The 22,054-nt window shown below is 46.0% G+C and overlaps 2 protein-coding genes across 5 annotated transcripts in view; one reads left to right on the top strand and one right to left on the bottom strand.

Annotated features, from left to right (window-relative positions):
* The window catches only part of CCNYL1 (cyclin Y like 1), a 61,286-nt gene that overhangs the window by 8,470 nt on the left and 30,762 nt on the right, over nucleotides 1–22,054 (bottom strand). The window contains exons 9-11 of one of the 4 annotated variants that reach the window (XM_084818837.1): nucleotides 20,328–20,490; nucleotides 18,065–18,291; nucleotides 123–17,774 (exon numbers count right to left, since the gene is read on the bottom strand). In XM_084818837.1, the coding sequence (XP_084674963.1) occupies nucleotides 18,175–18,291; nucleotides 20,328–20,490 (280 nt within the window). In that variant the 3' untranslated portion in view covers nucleotides 123–17,774; nucleotides 18,065–18,174. The other 3 variants (XM_084818828.1, XM_084818846.1, XM_084818856.1) reach the window with 3 other exon arrangements.
* FZD5 (frizzled class receptor 5) lies at nucleotides 672–9,111 on the top strand. The gene has a single exon (XM_084818816.1). The coding sequence runs from the start codon at nucleotides 1,643–1,645 to the stop codon at nucleotides 3,365–3,367; it is 1,725 nt and encodes a 574-aa protein (XP_084674942.1). The 5' UTR covers nucleotides 672–1,642; the 3' UTR covers nucleotides 3,368–9,111.

Below are 22,054 nucleotides of genomic sequence, written 5' to 3'. Positions count from 1 at the left end.
TCTAATTGTTTGTATGGCATCTTAGTCTTTTAACTGTTTGGAATCCGCCACCCAGGGAACAGAGGCTATTGGGTGGATTAAAAATAAAATACAATAAATAACTATAGGAAATATGGCTACACCTGAAAACTGCCGTTTTAAACTTCAGAACGATTTAAAACGACTCCATCAAAGGAGTTCTTCAGGTCAGCAGAAGAGCACCGCCCAGATCAGCATTTACTCCTGAATAAGCAGGGCAGGATCAGGCCAATGCCAAAGGTCCATCTAGTCCAGCCTCCAGTTACCATTCGTGGTCAGCCAAGCCCTTTTGGAAAGCCCAACACTCAGGGTGCGAAGGAAACAGCTGCCCCCAACCGTTTATCCTCCGTACGCCGCTCCGCAACTGGCCTTCAGGGGTACACTGTCTCTGAGCCGGGAGGTTCCATTGCGCCATGATGGGCGATAGCGCTGATCGGCGTCTCCTCCACGCCGGCTTCGAACCCCCCCTTTCCCGCCGCCTCAGCCTTGCGGCAGCGAGTTCCCCAAGCCAATTCCGCGTCGCCGCGCGAAGACGCCCGATCCCCGGCGGGCGTCTCGGCCCCTGCCGCGGCCGGGGGCCCCAAGCAGCTTCTTCCTCCCGCGGGGAGAGAGCGCAGGGGGCGGATCCCCGGGCGATCTCCAGCTCGGGGGCGGGCCCGGGGGGCGGACTCGCCGCCCGCCCATTAGAGCGCAGGTGGCTCCGGCTGGGCGCTGCATTCGCCGCCGCGGCGCTTCTCGGGCTCCGGGCGACGCGACGGCGGCGAGGGGCCGCCTGAGCCCGGTCTGCAGCCACGCGGGGCCGGCTTTCCCGGGCGCCCCTGACTCGGGGCGGCGGCGGCGACTCCTTCGATCTGGGGCGGGCTCACATGCCCCGGCCGCGGAGCCGGCAGGAGCCCGCCGGGTGCTTGCTCGGGGACGCGGCCGAAGCCACATCGCCATGCGGGCTCCCCTCCGTCCCCAGGCGGCCAGCCCCCTAGCGCGCCGGCCGGCTCCGTGACGCGCCCAGCGCCGCCCAGCCCGCTCCGCTGACCAGCCCTCTCGCCGGGGAGCCCCGGCGTCGGGCCGAGGAGGACGCGCGCAGCGGCTCCCCTTCCCGCCGGCGCCCGGGCGGTCGCATGGCTCGGCTGGGCCCGATCCCAGCCCGGGATTCCTCCCACAGGACTTTTGGACCCTGCAGCCTGGCGAGTTCAGACAGCACACTTTTCCTGCTGCGCTCCTCGGAGCGGTGGCAGAGCCCTCCCGCGTCGCTGCCGCTGCGCTGACCCGCCTGGCAGAGCCGCGCGAGCGAGCCTGACGCGGGGAGACGCGCCTCCGAGCCGGTCTGCCATGGAGCGCGCCTCGTTCTGCGGCGCCGGGTTCTATCCCCCCTAAAGCACCTGGCCGGCGCGAGGACGGACGCCCCCGCGGGGCGTTTTCAGCCCGCGGGAGGACGGGGGAGTCCTCGGGGAGGGACGGCCCCGTCATGCGCGCCGTGGAAGTTCTCTCGGGCGGCGCGACCGGTATCCACGACTCCTCCGCCCGTGGACTCAGCCGCAAGGCTTGAGAAAGCGACGCGAAAGCCCCGGCCGGCCCGAAGGAGGCGCCCGCCGTGCCCCGTGGCCTCTCCGCGCTTGCTTCGCTCGCCATGGCCGGCCCTCGCGCCAGCCCGAGAGACGCTTTGTTGAGCCTGCTGCTGGTCTTGCTGAAGGCTCCCGCTCCCGGGTCGGCCGCGTCCAAAGCCATCGTCTGCCAGGAGATCACCGTGCCCATGTGCAAGGGCATCGGCTACAATTTGACTTACATGCCCAACCAGTTCAACCACGATACGCAAGACGAGGCCGGGCTGGAGGTGCACCAGTTCTGGCCCCTGGTGGAGATTCAGTGCTCTCCGGATCTGAAGTTTTTCCTGTGCAGCATGTACACCCCCATCTGCTTGCTGGACTATGCCAAACCTCTGCCCCCCTGCAGGTCGGTGTGCGAGAGGGCCAAAGCCGGCTGCTCCCCTCTCATGAGGCAATACGGCTTTGCCTGGCCTGAGCGGATGAACTGTGACAAGCTGCCTGTCCTGGGAGATGCAGAGATGCTGTGCATGGATTACAACCGGACCGAGGCCACCACCACATTGCCCCCATTTTTCACCAAGCCCACACGCTCCTCCAAAGGGGCCCACAAAAACCTCACCCCACTTAGTGGCGGGGACTGCAAGAGAGCGTGCGAGTGCAAAGAGCCCTTGGTCTTCATCTCCAAAGAAACCCACCCCCTCTACAACAAGATTGAGACCGGCCAGGTGCGCAACTGTGCCATCCCTTGCTTCCAGCCCTATTTCACCCAACATGAGAAGACCTTTGCCACCTTCTGGATAGGCCTGTGGTCCGTCCTCTGCTTCATCTCCACCTTCACCACAGTGGCCACCTTTCTGATTGACATGGAGAGATTCCGATACCCGGAGCGGCCCATCATCTTCTTGTCTGCCTGCTATCTCTTTGTGTCCATTGGCTACATCATCCGGCTGGTTGTGGGCCATGCCAACGTGGCCTGCAACAAAGATTACAACCACATACACTATGAGACCACGGGACCCGCACTTTGCACCGTGGTCTTCCTCCTGATCTACTTCTTTGGCATGGCCAGCTCCATCTGGTGGGTCATCTTGTCTCTCACCTGGTTCCTAGCTGCTGGGATGAAATGGGGCAATGAGGCCATTGCCAGCTATTCCCAGTATTTTCACATGGCGGCCTGGCTCATTCCCAGTGTCAAGTCCATCGCTGTGCTGGCCCTGAGCTCAGTGGACGGCGACCCCGTGGCCGGCATTTGCTACGTGGGCAACCAGAACCTCGACAAGCTGCGGGGCTTTGTGCTGGCCCCTTTGGTGGTGTACCTGTTCACCGGGGCCATGTTTCTGCTGGCAGGCTTTGTGTCCCTCTTCAGGATCCGGAGCGTCATCAAGCAGGGAGGCACCAAAACAGACAAGCTGGAGAAGCTGATGATCCGAATCGGCATCTTCACTGTCCTTTACACCGTCCCGGCCACCATTGTGGTGTCCTGCTATATCTATGAACAGCACTACAGGGAGATCTGGGAGGTGGCTCAGAACTGCGCGTGCCCCGGGGACAAGAACAAGCCCAAGCCCGACTATGCCGTCTTCATGTTGAAGTACTTCATGTGCCTGGTGGTGGGGATCACCTCTGGGGTGTGGATTTGGTCTGGGAAGACCCTTGAATCTTGGAAGCGGTTCACGGGGAGGTGTTGCCAGCGGGGGAAGCCCACGAACACAGCTATGTACAGTGAAGCAAACACCGCTCTGACCTCCAGGACTGGACTGCCCAATTCTGCTTCATACCACAAACAGGTCCCACTGTCCCATGTATGACATTGAGAAAAAGCACCTTGCTTGGTCACAGTTGGGAGCAGGCAAGTGGGCGGCACAGACTAAGGTCCCGACCGGCAAAGGTTTGGGAACAATCCTGGAGCTGTCTGTCTGTTGTGGAACTCTTTGCTTCGTCTCCAGTTTTGAAAGGAGGGGTATGTGTGTGTGCGTACATCAGGGGCATCCTTTTGCCCAGATTTCAAGATGGCAGAGTTTACTAAGGGCACAATGCGCCCTTGTGTGCGACTTCATTCTTCCTTAGGGGACATGGAATGCAGCCTTCCCCAACCTTGTGCTGTCCAGATGTGTTGGGCTACAACTCCCATCATCCCCTGGGCAGCTGGTTTCATGAGTGCTTAGGGCCAAAATGTGTGTGAGATGGGAAATGCGTGAATCAATCTCCAGGCAGCATTTTGGTTTTTAAATGAAAAGGGATGCTGCAGTTGTCAATGGAAGGAGGCAAGGGGGAGAAGGGGCTGCTTAACCCTTTCCTTTCCTGGTACTTAACTACTCAAAATGATGCCCCAGCTGTTTTTTGCCCCGTCTTTTCCCCTATTGTTGGGAAAGCAGCTCAGGGTGGGCAATTCTGAACAGACAAATGGCTGGAAGGGAAAGGATTAAGCAACCCCTCCCCACTGTCCTTTTGCATCTGCTTTGGCTGCTGTCCTTTTCAGGAGACAACAGGATGACCACCCTCTACATATCTACTTGGAAATAAGTCCTATTTGAGTTCAGTGGGGCTTATGCCCAGGTAAGTGGGCCTAGGCTTGCAACTTAATAGTCCAGGTCTCCCATGTAATGTTGCGTTCACTCTTCAGCATGTGTGTCCTATTTTGTTTGAGAAATTATTGCTTAGGGTCCTTTCCACTAGCCTGGGATACTGTGGTCAGGTAAATTTTATTCACTGTTTTCTGGTAGCAGTACTCTGTAATGCTGCCTTGTCAGCAGCGTGTGTGGAATGAAACAGACATTTAAAATATAAATCAAACCAATTTGGAGGGAGGATCTACTTTTAAAATGGGTGGGTTGTGGAGTTACAACTGAGCAGAGTCCAGTTTCAGGTTTTATTTTTGGATGGCAGAACTCCACCATCATCACTTTTTACACACGCCTTTGCCGGATTGAATGCCAGACAGTTTAATCAAGGCATTGGAGTTAGTATTAATTTCTCTCCGCTGCTGCTGCTGGGAATGAGTTTGAAATGAAAAGTAGGAAGGGAAGCATTGATGTCTTGATAGGTGATGCTTGCACAAAGTCCTTGTTGAATGCAGAAACTGCACACAGCATTTTGACACATGCAGTTTTTTTCTCTTTGCAAATGGAGATGTGTGTTGTTACTTTAATTCCTGGGAGCTGCTTTTAGATACACTAATCAGCCTCCCCCAAGCTGGTGCCCAACAGGTGTGTTGGGCTATAACTCCCATCACCCTTGACCACACTGGATGTGGACAATGGGAGTTGTAGTCAACACAATCTGGAGGGAACCAGGTTAGGGGAGGCTGATGCACCGGCCCTTCCCAGCACCCCCCCCCCACACACACACGCACACCAAAAAGGAGTGAGGGATGACCTCTTACTAGGTAATGATAATTAAGCTGTAATTCTGTACTCACTTACCTGGGAGTAAGACCTTTTGAACTCAGTGGTTCTTGAGTATGCATGTCTAGGATTGTACTGCAAGTCTTGCAAAAGTAAGGACAGGTTTTCTCACAGTTTATTTGGGGGCCAGTTCCCTCAGTGGCTTTGTCCATTGGCTTGCCAGCAGCCTAATCCTGCACAAGTTGTCTCAGAAATCCCCGGGCGTGCAAAGGGGTCACTTTGAAGTAAGTGCACTGGGTTATAGCTCTAGCTGTAGGCACAGGACCCATTTTTTTCTGATGCAACTTTCCCTTTATACTCTCCTGCTCTTTCTGTTTATCCTCCTACCTGCCAGAACACCAATTCTTGGGGGCCAGCTCTTCATGTTCAGCTGCTGTTTTTCATGGGAGCATGCATGTGTGTGCGAGAGAGTTTTTTAATGCCTTCCCCACCCCATCCTTAGAAAGTAGGACTCTGCCACTAGTTCAGTCTTCTAAGACTGAATTAGTTTTAAAAAACCATAAGCCAGGACAATCCATCACCCCACCTACCCCCTTCCAGGAGAGGGTCACCACATGCTATGTGTTGAAGCCCTTGCTGCTGCAGACACCTTTTGAGGAAAGCTGTTCAGTGTCGGCCTTCTGATGCCGGCACCTCTGAACTACCATGAAACAATACTGACTATGGCAGGAGTCCATCAACTCAGGGTGTCCCTCCTCTTCCAATGCAAAATGTTTGCACTTTAATTATACATGGGAAAATGTTGGGTTTGCTTTGTAAAGAGGATGGGCACATTTTCCCTAATTGCTAGCTGGGTGCTTGGAGGGGCTGCTGTTTGTGAGAGGCTGGCTTGAGGAGAGTCCAACCGCTTTTGGCTTTTATACATGTAGAGAAGTAGATCCAGCCACCCACTTGAGACTTTGACATCACCTTGTGCACCTATCTCCTGCACTGGTCCTATCTGGGGAATGAACCACTATGAGCCAGGATTTGATTGGTTGCTTTTCTAAGGGCTGGACTACACATGCACAGCTATAGCTTGATAATCATATGTGACCATCACAGCTCAAACATTACAGGTAGCACTTTCTTATATTCTCTCAAACAATGCTTTCCAATGGATTTGATTTCTCCACTGCATTCAGAAGGGAAGTTGTGTGTGCTTCTCTCTCCATTCAAAAGGACAAGCTGCAATCCCAGACATGCTTACCTGGGATCTACCCAGGTTTACCTCTGAGAAGACATGCATAAGCTTATGTTGTTAGAACTGCTTAATAGTGGCTGGTTTACCCAGAGTTCTTGGGAGAAAGTTAAAAATCTAACACTTTCTCTACAGTTGCCAATGTATTTCCTTTGTAAGGGAAGCTTTGTTTTGGCTTTATCTGTTATCCTGCACTTTAAAACTTTGAACTAAACTGTTCCAGTATCACCAACACCACACCTTCAGCTTCTTGCTTAGGTCTTTCTATAAGTCACCTTTCCCCAACCTGGCACCTTCCAGATGTGTTGGGACTACAACTCCCACCTTCCCCAGCCAGCATGGCCAATGCCAGCTGGGGATGATGGGGGTTATCATCCAACACATACAAAGGGCACAAGGTTGGGGGAGGCTGCTGCCCTGCAATTGGAGCCTCCCTCCGGTATCCTCTGGGAGGCCTTCTTCAATGGTTAGGGGAAGACATGAATGAGTTCGGCTGGGTTGTTTTGCTGAACAGGAGCTCAGCAGGATGGGGGAGCTGCGGCAGGACAGCACAGCACAGGCGGCTCTTTCCTGTGCCGCTGCAGTAATGTTGACTGGAGGCTGTCAGTGTGATGCAAGAATCCAGTCTTTGTCTGCTGCTCAGATCCCACATCTGCTACTGCTGGGGCTAGCTAAGGAGAGCGTGCAACTAGGAAAGGTCACATCCAGTTCCTGGACCGGATGGCTGTGGCACTGGTGGTGTCAAATGTTAAACATACGCCTGATGTAGAGGAAGGCTAAATGGAGGCAAGACTAGAGGGGCATGGAAACTTGGCCAAAGATATTTTGGCTGGAGGGCAATTAGCAACACTCCCCTTTGCCTTTTGCTCCAATTGAAGGCAGAGGAAAGAACGGTGGCAGAAGTCTGGAGGCATTCAGCTATGTTTCTGCAGGTTATCATTGTCCGTTTTGGAGTATTTTATGGAATAGCTCCAACCAGCTCCTCCAATGGCAAACAGAAACTTCATCCATTGAACCCATTTCCAGAAAGGCAGCTGTGTTTGGTTTTGCTGCAGTGCAGACTAAGGGTCTTGTGGCACCCTAAAAACTAACCAGTTTATTCTCGCATGAGGTTTTGTGGTCTAGAGTCCATTTAATCAGATGCATGAAGTGTAATCTTCACTGAAGCCTATGCCAGAATAAGTTGGTTAGTATTTAAGGCACAAGATTCTTCATTGTTTTTACTTCATGCATTGCTAGAGGTTTAAAATGCTAGTAAAAAACTACAGGGTTTGGAAAGATTATATTTGGGTTTGAAAACTGAATCTTAAAAGACTCCTGTGACTAGGGCCCAGGATGCTGAGTGAGATGGAACTGCAGCTCAGATCTTACCGCTGCAGTAGGAAGTACTGTATTTAAATTAACCAGCTCCATGCTTTCCCCCTCCCGGCTACTTGGCGCACTAACCAGAATTCAAATTCTTGAGAAATCCAGTTTTGCAGTTATGACTCATCCCCGTGGCACGTCAGAAACCCAGTTCTTGTGCTTGTGGCAGCTCCCTACATCCCAAACTCAGCGGAAACACAGGGAAGTTACCATGGGGACAGACTATCCATCTGCCTTCCCCAACCCGACACCCTCCAGAGGTGTTGGACTACAACTCCCATCCCTCTCCACCCAGCAGGGAATGATGGGATTTGTAGTCCAACTCCTTGGGAGGGCACCAGGTTGGAGAGGGCTGTTATACAGCCTTACATTACCTGTCCAGTTTCCCTCTCTACCATGCAACAGCACATCAGCGTTAGCCATCCTGTAGCTAGTGCGGAGGGGATGGATACTTTTACCTTTCCTCCAATTCATGCAAATATACTTTTGTTTTTGGTATGGCAGATAAAAGTTGGCGTGTGTGTGTGTGTGTCTGGTGAGAACTCTGAAAACCCTGATCTTGCTTGTGTCTGTTTAATTTTCCACTATGCGCTGTCCCAAGTAGAATGGTGGTGTAGAGGAAACAAAAATTCAGCTCAATGCAACTTCCAAAGGAGGTAGAAAAGACACCTTCGGCTTAAGGTATAGAATAGGCTGCCTTGGGGCAGCTGGTTGAACTAGATCAGGCCTGTGCAACTTGTGAAATTCCCAGCCCAGACCCTACCTTTTTTTACCTGTCAAGTACCTAACAATCCCGTCGTGTGGCATGGGCAGCAAAAGATTGATCAAAGTCTTGTTAGGCTGCAATAGATCGCAATAGATCGTTAAAGGTGGGAGCTGGATAAAACATTGGCTCATGTCAGTTCTGACTCTCAAGTGTTAAACCCTTGCTTGAAGCTACCCAACCTTATCTGTTCATAGTCTAATACAGTTAGGGCAATAACTTAATCAAAAAGTTATGCTTTGTGTGTTTTATGAACGTGACTACTTGCTGCTCATTGTAAGAAAATGGAAAAGGTGTTACTAGATGGTAAAAAGAAGAGAGAATGGAAAGTAACAAGCAGCACATAAGTACAGTGATTGAAATTGTATTCCAAAGGCAGAACACTGCAAAGTACAAGTTTTTGTTAGTTTTGACAGGGTCTTTTCATAATGGCATTGTGTACACTAATATGTTTCAAGACAGAATTGCACCATGTAGCTATAGTGTGTAAATAGTTGTATTAAAAGAATTAAGTTTGTATATACTGAATCTCTAGTGAACTTTTGATACGGGTTGGAAGCAGGTTGTAATTACTCACTGACAGTGAGACAGCTTCGGGTACAGGTAACCGGACAGAAGCCCAGGGCATTAAATGGCTGTGCTTGATGTTGGATTCATGCTCAGGTCATGCTGCTCTTTCAAATTGTGCCTTGTGGAAATGAAGCTTTTACATACTACTTGCAATATGATTAACAATGCCATGCCAAAAAAGGGTTAAAAAAGAGAGGGAGAAGACATGGTTGATACTGTAAAAAGCTTTAAGAAAAAAATAAACCACCTTCAAATTGTCACCTTAATAAATGCTTAAACATGCTTATTGCAATCACAGTTAGGAGACAATCTCTGGTATGAGAAAGTGAACTGGTTTATGTCTTAAAAATAACCTTTTATAGGCCATTTCCTGTTGCAATCCATATGAAAGGCTGTTTAAGAAAATAGAGAACATAACATCTAGATTTTTAAGAATTCTGTACCAAAACTCCAACTTCTGTATGAACTTACACATGGACAACGGAATGGAACCACAAACCACAACAACTTAATCAAATGTGGTTTGTTAAAAAAAAATAACTGTGTCCATTTTAAGGACATCAGTTAAGACCATTAACATGCTTTTTTTTAAGTATAGCAGTGCATTCTACATTTTGTGAAAATATGAAAGAAACCTGGGAATGTATTTAGAGATTATACTGAGCAGAGTTAGAAAACAAAGACATGCATAATTTCGTTTTCTAGCTTGTGATTATGGTGAATAGAAAACAAAAAGTTACAAGAATGTATTCCTTCAGGAAAAGAATCAATACACAAACAAGCGAAGACATTCTACTATGTGGTAACAGGCTTTTTGCTTTGGGAGTGGTGGATGGCCTAGATCAGCATTCCCCAACCTGGTGCCCTCCAGATGGCTACAACTCCCATTTTCCCCAGCCAGCACAGCCACTCTTGAGGTGATGGGAGTCATAGTCCAAAACAGCTGGAGGGCACTAAGTTGGGGAAGGCTGGCTGAGAAGCTTTCAGCGACTATCCATAGTGTTGATGACACAAGTGTTACTGCTTCGACCCGTCCTTTCTGGGGACCAATACTTGCATTGCCAGGCTTTGAGCACCTAAAGCAATCTTAATAGGAAGCATACATCTCTTCCTATTTTTTTTTGTAGGTTTGGTTATACGTTTATAGCAGGAAACTAGTTAACTTTATTACTAAGCTTGTCAGTTACAAAACAACCTCCCCCCTCATCCCCGAAAACCCTGCCTCAAATCAATCAAAACGTTTTGATCCAAGATTTCCCCCCTCCCAATTTACATGACAGCTTCTCAAACCAAGAACACCAGCCCTTGCTTGGTTCTGAAACCATATACACCAGCAGAGGAAAGGCTACAGAGACAACAGGGAGGTTGAATACAAGACCCCTCTGCCCCAGTAATGCATTGCCACTGAACACCCAACCCTTTTATTTGTTGTCATACAGTTGGCATATGCCACATCTGTACTTACACATCATAGAAATCGCCATTTTCTTTTGAACTGTAACCCAAGACTGAAAATGGTTCATCAAGCCATGCATTTGACTAGAAGCACAGTATGAACACTACAAAGACACTCAGTCTTTTCCAGAGATAACTATGATGAAACTCTATCAAAACAGAGCAACCAGCCCCTGCTACTGTTGTGCACAAATACTGCTGCCAAGCATTTTATACAGCACTTTGAGAGGTTCAAATGGCTTTAGATATTATTGTATTGTCATCCTTACAACAACCGTGCAAGGTAGGTATTTCATCCCACATACTGCAGACCGGGAGCTGAGGCAGAGAGGTTGTGGCAAGCCTAAGTCCACTTTGGAAATGCATGGTGGGATTCAGCTGGCCCCCTCCTGATTCACAGCTCCATCTCTTAACCCCTGTGCTACACCAGCTCCCAGGTATGTTCATTTTCTGCAAGGTATAAGAGCTGTTTGCTCCTAACATTCTGAAGCAGGGGCTCATCAAATGTTTTGCACCCTTCTACTTTTTAGGGAGTTATGCCCCTGTAAGCATCCTTGAACCCTTACCAAGGAGAGAGTGTAAAAAAATACTATGTTGCAGCAGAATTTGACATTCCAAAGGCAGGCATGCTTCTGACCTTTTCCCCAACATGCTCTTTCCCCAAGATTGGATGCTCCATTTCAGGGAACCAAGCACCAATACTGAAGGTGAAGGACAAAAGCAGAAAAACTGAAGGCCAAAACAGACGTTACTGCAGCTACGTTTGTTTTTACTTTAGAGTAGGCACAGGAGGCCAATTTGGATCAGGACCCTGGCATGGAGTAGGGTTTTTTAAAGATCCAGATCGTTCCCCACCACACACATCCCTAACGTCTGTTTTGGCTCTTAATATGTCAACCATAACATGCATCATTTGTCCACACTCCAGAAAGCCAGACACAGAACTGTTGTCCAGATCCTAAAACTGCTTCTTACTCTTAGTGTTGCCTAAAAGGGAAAATTCCATGAGATGTGGCTTCTCTCATTGCAGCACTCTTGATGTGGGGTAAAAGACACAGCTGATACAATTCTGCCTTCTATACAGGAACCAACTCAGAAGATTCTATTGCAGTAGGCAGGCATGGAATCTACGGCTATCTAATTCAATGCCTGTATCCCTTCCCAAGTCAGAAAGTGCCATTCCCACATTGTTTAATCTAAAATGTCAGTGAGAGGAGGCAGGAAAATAGATGGATTTATTTTGTCTGAAGACTTGCAGAAGTCCTCTACATACTACATGACACACAAAGAGAAAACCCATCCAGCTTGCATTAACACAGGGTAGAGGACCAAATAACCTATAGCATGGTTAGGGAACCTGGTGCCCTCCAGATGTTATGGACTACAATTCCCATAACCCTTTACCATTGACTATGCTGGCTGAGGCAAACCGGAGCAATAGTCTGGAGGGCACCAGGTTAGAGAAAGCTGGACAAAAGCATGTGTGCGAAAAGGGCAGGTGCTCAAAAAGCAGATAGGTTTGCTCATGAAACAACACTCAAAATTAGAAAAATCCAAAAGTATCCACTCATGGGTTCGGTTCATATTTTCAGCATTGTGCCAACTGGCTGTCCTGGCTAGAGAGTGTCATGTTTGGATATGGGGTAACTAGGTTCAACCCTCAGGTGTCCCAGGACAGATTAGAATTATCTGAGGGACCACCTCTCCCCCTATGAACTTGCCCGAGTAGTATTAAGATCTGCAGGAGAGGCCCTTTTGAGGGCACCATTACCCCCTGAGGCCTGTTTGTTAGGCACCTATGAAAGGGCTTTCTCCTGCATTGCCTCCAACCTATAGAATGTACTCCCTCAAGGATTACAATTTGCCCCACACTCTTTCGGCCTTTAAAAGGGAGCGAAGACTCATCTTTTCCATTTGGCCTTTTAAAATACATAGTTAATGTTTTTACTTATTTTAATGTTCTTGTTTTTATTGCTGCAGGGTTTTGTTGCTTTAAATAGTTGTACATTGCCTTGATGGCTTTATAGCACATAAAGCAGTATATACAAGTTAATAATATTACCTGTGAACCTCGTTTAGCTCCCAGTGTAGTGTTGCTGCTCATAAGACATCTGTGTAAAGGTATCTGTGCTACAAGAAGCACACAAAATAAACTGGAAATTTTCCTCTAAGGAAGGAAATCTCTCTTCGGGTCGTAAATTTTTTGGAGGAGTTCAGGAAGCTCCTTAAAATACAAGGAAGGAAAGGGTTAGTACGCTCACTTATGCTAATGCTCAGCACTTGTGCACACAGATGTAACTCTGTGCCTGAGAGACTTGGAATAGTTCAGGGAGATTTTGATGCTTTACAGCTTGTCTTAGAATGAGAATTGCAGCTGCCATTAATGCTGCAGGGTAGAGATCTGGACATACACAGCATACTCCTCTTCTTTCCTATGCACATTTCAAGTGGCAGAGCTTACAGCCAGCCCTGTGTGATCCTATCCCAAAACAGGGTATCTAGATTAGGAGGCAAAATGGGATCCAAGCTGGGCTTTAAAAAAAGAAATGGCAGCTATTTCTGAGAAGGGAGAAAGGCGTGGGGGCCAGTCTCACCGACAGTGATGAGGGACAGGTTTTGCTCCTCTATTGTGTCCTAGATTGCAGTCTTGTTCATTTTGTCCCACTGAACAGGAGCCAAAATCAAGCTTATTCTTTTGATTCATTTGTACCTCACTTTTTCCTCCAAAAGATAGGCCAAATCCGCCAACGTCATACAAAAATACGTTGGTTTCAAAAGATAAAGCTATATAAAATTATCCGATAATAAAAATGCTACAACAAACCTATAAACTTCAAATTCAATACTTAAGAAAACATAAATTCAGTTAAAAAACAATACACTCTGCTTCATTCACCAGAATAAGCCCGTTCTAGATTCAGTTCTTGTTAACATGGAAACAACGTTCTACGAAGAGGGTTTTCAAGACTCTAGGAACTCCGTACCTGGCAAGTGCCTGGAGAACACAACAACCCTGTTGAAGGAAATGATAGGAGAGGGAACCAATGACAGGACTGGCAGTCAACATCTAAACATACTTATCTCCATCAAGTTCGTGTGCCACCCTTCTCCATCCTGCTCACTAAAATGTTTTCACCAGCACCACTGTTGCCTCCATCCACTGTCAGCTCCCCCAAACTCTCAGCTCCCTAAGCCAGCCTCCCCCAACCTGGGGCCCTCCAGAGGTTTTGCACGATGACTCCCAGGATTCCTGAGCATTGGCCATGCCAGCTAAAGCTGATGGGAGTTGAAGTCCAATACTTCTGGAGTACAACAGGCTGGGCAAGGCTGAACCAAGTCCTTTCCCCATATACCAGTTTGCCTTGCAAGTCCACCTTAACATGCCAAAACTGCTCCCTTCCCCTTGGCCAGTCAGGTTTGTCACCAAAAGTAGTCTTCTCACTGCACAGGCTGCCACCACCATTTCCTCTAGAATGTAATTGCTAGCAAATTGCAAGTTTCACACTGTATTCTGTACACCACTCCATACCCATGCTGCCAATTTAAAGGGAAGGTGGAGAGTCTGCTGAACATCCAGTAGCAACCTTTGTTGTTGTTGCTCAGTGGTAAGGGCACATGCTTTGCATGCTATGGTCCAAAGTTCAATCCCTGTCCAGGTAGAGTTAAGACAGACCCTGGAAATTCACCACCAGTCAGCGGAGAAAACACTGAGCTAGATGGAGCAATGGTTTGCTCAGTATTCCTAAGGCAGGTTCCTGTGTTCCTACATTAAGGGCACCAGTTCTTAGATGGTTCTTTAATTTATGTAGAGTAGTAGGGTTGTTGCAGGTTATATTGGGGACCAGAACGGCCTAATAATTGCCTCCACCTTGCCTTATGCTTGGCAGACCCATTCTAGACGAATGAGAATATGAAGACGGATTGTGGACTCATCCTGCCATCTCAGTTCCAGGAAGCAATAAATCCAGGGAAGAGGGCTGAAGGGCAAGCATAGAGGGCAGCATGGGAGACCCAGGTTGAAGATGCCCATTGCTCAAGCAACAGAGCTTGCTGGATGAACTTGAGCCAGTCCCTCACTCAATATAACTTACGACAATTCTCATGTACTTGGTTCTGAGCTTCCTGGAGAAACGTACATACATGTGTGTTAACAACAAGTACCTTTAAGGTGATAAAATACATGAAAAATCCAAGGACCCACAAAAGCTGTGATGGCAAAAACATTCCAGCTGTTACTTGAATGTTTGATGGAGACTCAGTCTCATACATTACAAATATTAAGCATTTTTATTTACCTTCTTTTCATGCTTTAGGTACGTTACCCAGGTGTCCTGATGTGTCAGGAAACCACATCACTCACAATTTGAAGTCCAGGCTCTTGCCCCGTTTGGGCACTGGACATCCTTTTCTCTGGTAGCAACCACATCAGTACAAAGAACAATGGCAAAATTTAGAGCATGGGCTGCTTTTAGCATGTACTCCTCCGCCTGCACTTGGAACACTCCCCACTCCCTGCTTGACACCTACCTGCTCACTCAGCAACAGGTGGTCCTGAACACTTATTCCATTGCTGAAGTGCATGTCCTCCACCTGCCAAATCCACTTGAAGAAGTTTCAATATATAATTGCCTTGGAGACAAAATAAACTCACGCATATACAGAGGCAATATGGCAGCACTCAAGTGAGTTGGCACCCTACTGAATCTTGATCAGTTACTGAACCTCCAACTAAACATGTATGAATGAATGAGGTTGGGCTCCTTCTAAAAATTATCTTCATGCAGCTAAGTGAGCATATTAGAAACAGCTTGGACTGAAACTAGCATGTACATGGTTGGTTCACCACTAGCTCTCAAGAGCTCTCTTATGCATCAGAAGGCTGTTATTACATAATCATAGAGACACTAACCGAATCGGAATGCCACTTGGCACTTAGAGAACGTAGCTGAATTTGGCGGGGTATGATATGCTCATCTACTGCACCGTTTCTCACATTTTGGGGGTATGTTCTCCTGTTTTCAACTATGCAATATTTCAGGCTCTCCCATCCTACTAGCAACCATCTATTTGGTAGGTAGAAATGCACAGGCCTTCACATGCACCTGCGTGCATCCTGTCATTTTGCACAAAAGCTGAATAAGCAGCAAAGGGATAGTAACAATTGTAGTAGGAGTGACCCTTTCCCTTCAAACCTTACTTCCTCACCTGGCTTCAGTCCTACTCATCCAGCCACTGAACCAGCACTTTTTGCATAACATGGGTTGGATCCAGATTTACACTGCATCAACTGCGCTGAGGGAAGCCGTCCTCCCTGCTCCTTCTTTCCCCCTGAAAATGCTAGTCAGGAGACCCTACTGAATGGGGTGAGTTGTGGTGTGTGGGGGGGGATCCCCAAAAATCAGCCAGAGGGACCTTCTGTGAATGGAGCCCTTCATCTCGCAGAATGTCCCTTCCTCTTGCAGAAGGCAGATCCTGGATCCAACCCTAGTCCAATTTCTTGCTGAATGTGCACTGGGTATGAATACATGGCGAGTTCCCAATGGTAAGAAAACCTTGCAGTTATATTACCTAAAGTTGCACTCTTATCAGCTTGAAGAGCTCTGAGAAAGTTTGTATTCTAATGAACAGAAAGTAGTTTAATAAAATACACCATAGTTGTTGGTGCACATACAGTTGCAAAACTGCAAGACCCTCCACCAAGAATATCCTTTTGGAGAAGATGCCCGACTTTCATCATGCCCAAGTAGCAAGGGGAGTGACAACATTAAAGTGTTACAGCAATTCTCTGAGATGCATCTCCAACTCCTGCTGCCTTTAGAGGAGAGGCAGGTGGCGAACAGGTGCACAGCCTTTTTACTGGTGGTGGTGCACTTATGGAACGCTCTCTGCAGAACAGCTAATCTGGTGCTGAATTTGAAGTGTTTCTGATGTCAGGAAGATGATTTTGTTTTTCTGGGCTTTTTAGATCTTGTGAATATTTAGATTGGATATTTTTTATTGTTTTATCCTGAGGCTGCTGTGCATTGTTATTAATTTTGTACCATTTTTATTGTTATATTTTTAATTAGTGTAGGCCATTCTGAAAGTCTTTTGATTGAAGATTGGGGCAGTAAGATTTGTAAACAAACAGTAAATGTGTCGGGTGCAATCTAGCAGGTACTGCTGCATACTATTTCAGTGGAGCTTCTTTGAGGGCTCTCATACATGCCCCATTGATATGAGTGGAGGATGCACAGAAACAACGATTGCTGGGCTATGCCCATGTTGGAGTCCATTCTACACTTTAATCCAACTTTAACAAATACCTTCGGAAAGAGGAATACAAAGCAAACTAACCACACCTTCTCTTAATTAAAATAGAGTTTATTATTAGCTTCTCTTTTAATACAAACATGAGAAAGGAAAGCCACCTGAAGATGTAGCATTTGTTTCAAAATTCAATTGTGATCAATACCTGAAGCCACAGACTCTTTAGAATGCCTGCCTGGAGCTGGTAGATTAAAATACTGCATGAGACTAACAGTCTGAGTGCCACTGAACACTCAAGAAGTAAGTGGGGCTCAATATTAAATATAACTAAAAGAATCAGACTGGTAAGAGGGACTGCACATGATTTTGTGCTACACCAGATGTGTGATGTTGTAAAATACAAACCATTTAGATATTTTGACCTGGAGCTGTGAAGGTTTGTAGTCCAGAAAGTCTATTTATGTTTCCTATCTTTAGGAACAGAAAACTTAATTCATCCCAGATTCCCATTCCGGAAGAGCAAACTTAAATTTACAGGAAAAGCTAAGATTTAGAAGTTCACTTCCAGAGCAAGGGGCATTAAATACTAGGCTTTTAAAGGCAAAAAGTGTTTCTTCAAAGCAATTACATGAATTGAAAATCACCATACCTCCCTCATCAATAAGTCCAGGACCTTCAAAATACTTTCCCACTGTGAATTTAAAGCGTTTTTGGAAGAATAGGACAAAAGCAGGACTTGCTCAATATCCATTTTTTGTAGTGGAAGAGTGTAGCAGAGCGGCCTTATTGTCTGTTCATCGCCAAGTCAGTACATTTGTTCAGGCTAAGCTTTTAATGCAGCCCTATTCAGCGCTTCAGGAAAAAAAACTGTTATGGACTGTCTCTCTCCCAGGACTTGACCAGAAGTACAACATGAGAAGCACCATAGTTGACAAGAAATGGACCCTAACCAATTTGTTTTCATATTAGTGAACAGAGAATACCATTTCTTTGCCCATATCCCAAACATTTCCAACCCTGTGATAATCTCAAATGGAGAGACTACGTTTGCACAGTTAGCACAGCCTGCTGCTTAGCCGCTCCTTGGTCTTGGTAGTACATGTGTGGTGGGGGGGAGAGAAGAACCACCCTGCACTCGTCAGTGCTACAGCACTGTTCCAGAGTGGCTTTATACCGTGTTAACATGAACACTGACTCTGAAAGGCAGCTGCAGCCAGGGTCCTGGATGACTGAAGAGGAACGAACATTGTGACTATTCTTGTGTTAATGTTCAAATGCTAAAATTTAAAACTAGTCATCATTAAAAACTCACATAGTTCACAACTATAGGCCTACACAGTAAGCAAACATCTGTGGATTGTAGTGGGGGATGAGGAGAAAGGGGGGAAAGGCTCTTTAAAAAGTTTTTGCACCTCTGGATTTTTAAAGGAGCGTGCCCATTTGACAAGGTCCCATCTCCCCCCCGCCCAATGGAATTATGCTCCTCTGGCTCTGGGCTTCCTTGGCTTGATTAGCTCACCATCCTCTGGCTGGAAGACACCATCACTGCTGACTTGTGAGCTTGGAGTGGAGGTGGTGTTCCTGTCCATAGGAATGCTGGTGCCACAATGTCGCAACTTTCCATCTTGCTCAAGAGAGGATGGCATTAGAACGGCGAATGCCAACTAAGTTATCAGCACTGAACGATCGCCTCATAGCAGCTTTTGACAAATCTTTGTATTTGTCCTCACACAGCCTGGATATAGCCTATAAAACATATTCAAGCCAGATGTATGTTTTCAGTATTATTAGAGCCAGGAATATTTCAACTCAACACGTATTTAGTTGCATTACCTTTCACTTTGCTGAAAAATGTATTGGGTACTTCTAAATTAAACCATGCATACATTCACCTTAATTATTCTTCTGTAGGAATCAGACAAATCAAAGTTTTAAAAACCTCGAACGGAAGCAAATGAAGTCTTTGAGCTGTACCATCCTTCATTATTTATTTATTTATTTATTTATTAAATTTATTAATCGCCCATCTGACTGGTCACCCATTAAAACTAAAGCACAGAAAGAGCGGCATGCAATTTTATGTTGATGCCACAATGTACATATTTTTCCACAAACCGCAACTGATTACCGTTTCAGATCCTCCTTTTCAGCAAAAAGCTCCACTGTCCCTTAAGAGGAGTATATGTTCAATATACTTCCAAAACTTCATGTGTGTACCATATTTGAACCAATTCCCAGACTCCCTGTGGAAGATCTGAACAGTATAGGCGATTTTTAATATCCAAACAAACACCAGACCTGTTTGCCAAGTTCATTATTCGTGTGAAGAGAGAACTGCTCACATGTCACACCCTCAGGAGAACGAGGAGACATTCAGCTATGGAGGGAGGCACTAGGTGGGCGAGATACTTGTATGAAACACCATCCCAGCATCCTTTTCAACAGTTTTTTTGGTTCTTGTTTTTAGTTTCAAGAACAGATCCAGGTTGTTCATATCAATTAAATAGGACATATTAGACTCACTTGAAACACCTAAGGTGTATGACAAGTGAATAGATGCATTTATAATGCCAGATTAATAAAATACAAACATTATCCTAATACACAAGGTACATAAGAACCCACATCAGTCTAAATTTATTTCTATATTAACTCACATTTCCATGGATAACTAAAGGGATTCCCTCATTCACTGCATCCTCCATGTAGGAATAGGCAAGTATCCCTAAGTTCTCACTATAATTTGTGTTTTTGTGGCTGGGAAAAGTACTTGCAGTATACTTCGACCATTATAGAATCATAGAATAGTAGGGTTGGAAGGGGTCTATAAGACCATCGAGTCCAACCTCCTGCTCAATGCAGGAATCCTAGTCAAAGCATCCCTGACAAGTGGCTGTCCAGCCTCATCTTGAATGCCTGCAGTGTGGGAGAGCCCACCACCTCCCTAGGTCATTGGTTCCACTGTTGTGCTGTGCTAACAGTCAGGAAGTTTTCCCTGATGCTCAGCTGGAATCTGGCTTTCTGTAACTTGAGCCCATTATTCCATGTTCTGCATTCTAGTTCATGCATTTCTTCTTATGCTGAATATAGTAATAATACTGGAATACATGATACAGGGCAGCATCAGGAACTATAAGGGAATACAGAAGCACTCTCATCAACTGTCAAAAACTGGTTGACCCCTTTTCTCTGGAGGCTTATAGCCAAGGCTGTATATTACCTGAAAGCCGGTAAACAAAGTTTACTGAGCTACAATCCTATACCTGGTTTGGTATATTATGTGTAATTACTATTACTGGGAGTAATAGGATTGAACTGTAAAAGCAACAGAAACTCTGTAGAGATGCTTGGGACTATCATATGGCCGTGAGCTATGGAATCTGGTGGTGGGTATGATGCTGGGTAATTCACATGAACTTTTCTTTCCCAACATACTGATATATCAAGAATAGACACAGTCCCCTTTTCTCTAGATACTAGGGATTACAGCCTCAGAGATGATGCAGTAAATATACAGAATATTAGAGTAGCCGGTGTTTGTAAGCATGGAGAGTTTGAACTGCCTGAAAGCTCTTGTTTCTAGACCTTTCCATCCTCTCCCCCATGCCCACTTCTCCTCAGAAAGGATCATCTGTACATCAAGGATTTCTGTAACTAAGTGGTTAAATCTTCCAATAAAATCAAGCAAAAAAACTCTGCAAGCCACACTAATGTGATTAGCAGCAACAGAGGCTGCTGTTACACAAACAAACTACCCAGCACACCAAGTCTCGGACCATTACCTCCAGTTTCTGCGCTCGTTCTTTGCTAAGGGGCTCCAATAGAAAGCTCAGGTTGTTGTCATCTGCTAAGGAACGAAGGTCAAAGTAGTATTTGGCGTAAACACTGGCAGGAACATTGATATTAAACTGCAACAGCTCCAAGAACTGTCTTTCCATCTCATTCCTGGATGAAAATAAAAGCTCTTGTTAGCAGAAACACACAAAAGAATGGCATATTATTCAAAGTCAAAAGCAAAACACAGGGATACTTTTGAAAATGAATGCTGATTGCAGCCAAAGCCTTTTTTTAAAGGAATAAAAGTAATGTATTAATTTTAGAAGCGTGATGGGAGTTTGAATTCTGGGACCTTAGGCGTGGGGGAAAGGTAATGTTCTGTCATGCACTCACTCTGCTGACTTGGAAGCGGTGTTCTTTAGAGTTCCATTAGCCCAGCTGTACACAATTCATACTCCATTTTCATTCTTACAAGGCCCTGCGCTATAGTTATCAGATGAAAAGAATGATGTGTGCTGTTGATTAGTTCTGAAGAACTTGCAGACATTTTCACCAGGTTGATAACAGGAAGGGGTTTGTTGAAGTAGAGGTGGACCAACAAAAGAAGTAGGCATATCACCACGGCAACAAATGGATATCTGAAGAGCTGCTGCTATTATCTCGGAGTAAAAAGCCTCTTGAGGCAACATGGATTCATCTCCAGCAATAAATAAATAAGCAAGCAAGCAGCACTGGGTAGGCGAAGGAGTTCTCTGCCCTGAAACTGCTGAGAGGATACTTGAGCAACACAAGGTGGGAGGAGGAATTCTTTTAAGGCTGCCTCCAAGTTACTTTAGTGAAATCCATCCTATGGATTCAGGTGCAGGTCAGCATCTCTGCAGAATGGGTGGAAGAGCACTGAGGAAAACACAGAAGCTGGAAGGGGTCTAAAATGGTAACACATGGCCTATATTCCAAACAAGAGCTTAAGCCTATTAAGTAGTAGCATCAGACTCAGTCCATATGCCATCAAACTCTGAAATGCTGTATGTCAAAAGCACCGTTTTACTATCTATCTATCTATCTATCTATCTATCTATCTAAATAAATAATCTCAGAGTAAAAAGTCTCTCTCTCTCTCTATTTATTTAGAATGTGTAGTGTTTTATATTTATTATTTGAAATTTTAGTCCATGCTTTGCCATTTAAAAGCAGTTGAATTCCAGATACACAAGCATCCACTAAGCTGAAAATGTAGCATGAAAATAAAGTTTTCCACTATAATACATTTAACTTTATAGTACAATAGGAACAACAACAACAACCCATTAGCACACTATCCATTAGCACACTATCCATTAGCACACTAGAATAGGAAGTTCAAAAGGAAGGATGTTCAAACCTGAACTTGAAATGTCAAAAAAATCATAAGCGTGTTAGTAACAAATAAACAAAGTCTAACCTGCCCCCACCCCCAATTACATACCATCACTCACAAATTCTCAAGGGTTTTTAGACACTTTTCATATCATTGACAAAACATCTTAAAAATAATGTGCCCAAAGAGTTGTCTGCTGCATATGAAATCAAGAACAGAGCACTGGCTTTTCTAGTTATACCACACATACTGAGTGTACCGTCACAGGCGAGTACCCATGGAGCTGCAGACATGGTGGGCAGTACAAAGCTCAGCAGCAACCAGCAGAAGCTTAAGGAGCAGTGATGGTGGGAAGAGAAGAGGCTGAACTTGAGG

This window comes from Heloderma suspectum, chromosome 1 (genome assembly GCF_057233095.1).
Source record: "Heloderma suspectum isolate Gila_16-S chromosome 1, 16-S_ref, whole genome shotgun sequence".
Taxonomy (NCBI): Eukaryota; Metazoa; Chordata; class Lepidosauria; order Squamata; family Helodermatidae; genus Heloderma; species Heloderma suspectum.
This window is presented reverse-complemented; position numbering and strand designations above follow the sequence as displayed.

Coding starts and splice junctions, on each gene's coding strand:
- FZD5 (XM_084818816.1), top strand. CDS start 1,643: ATGGCCGGCCCTCGCGCCAGCCCGAGAGACGCTTTGTTGAGCCTGCTG.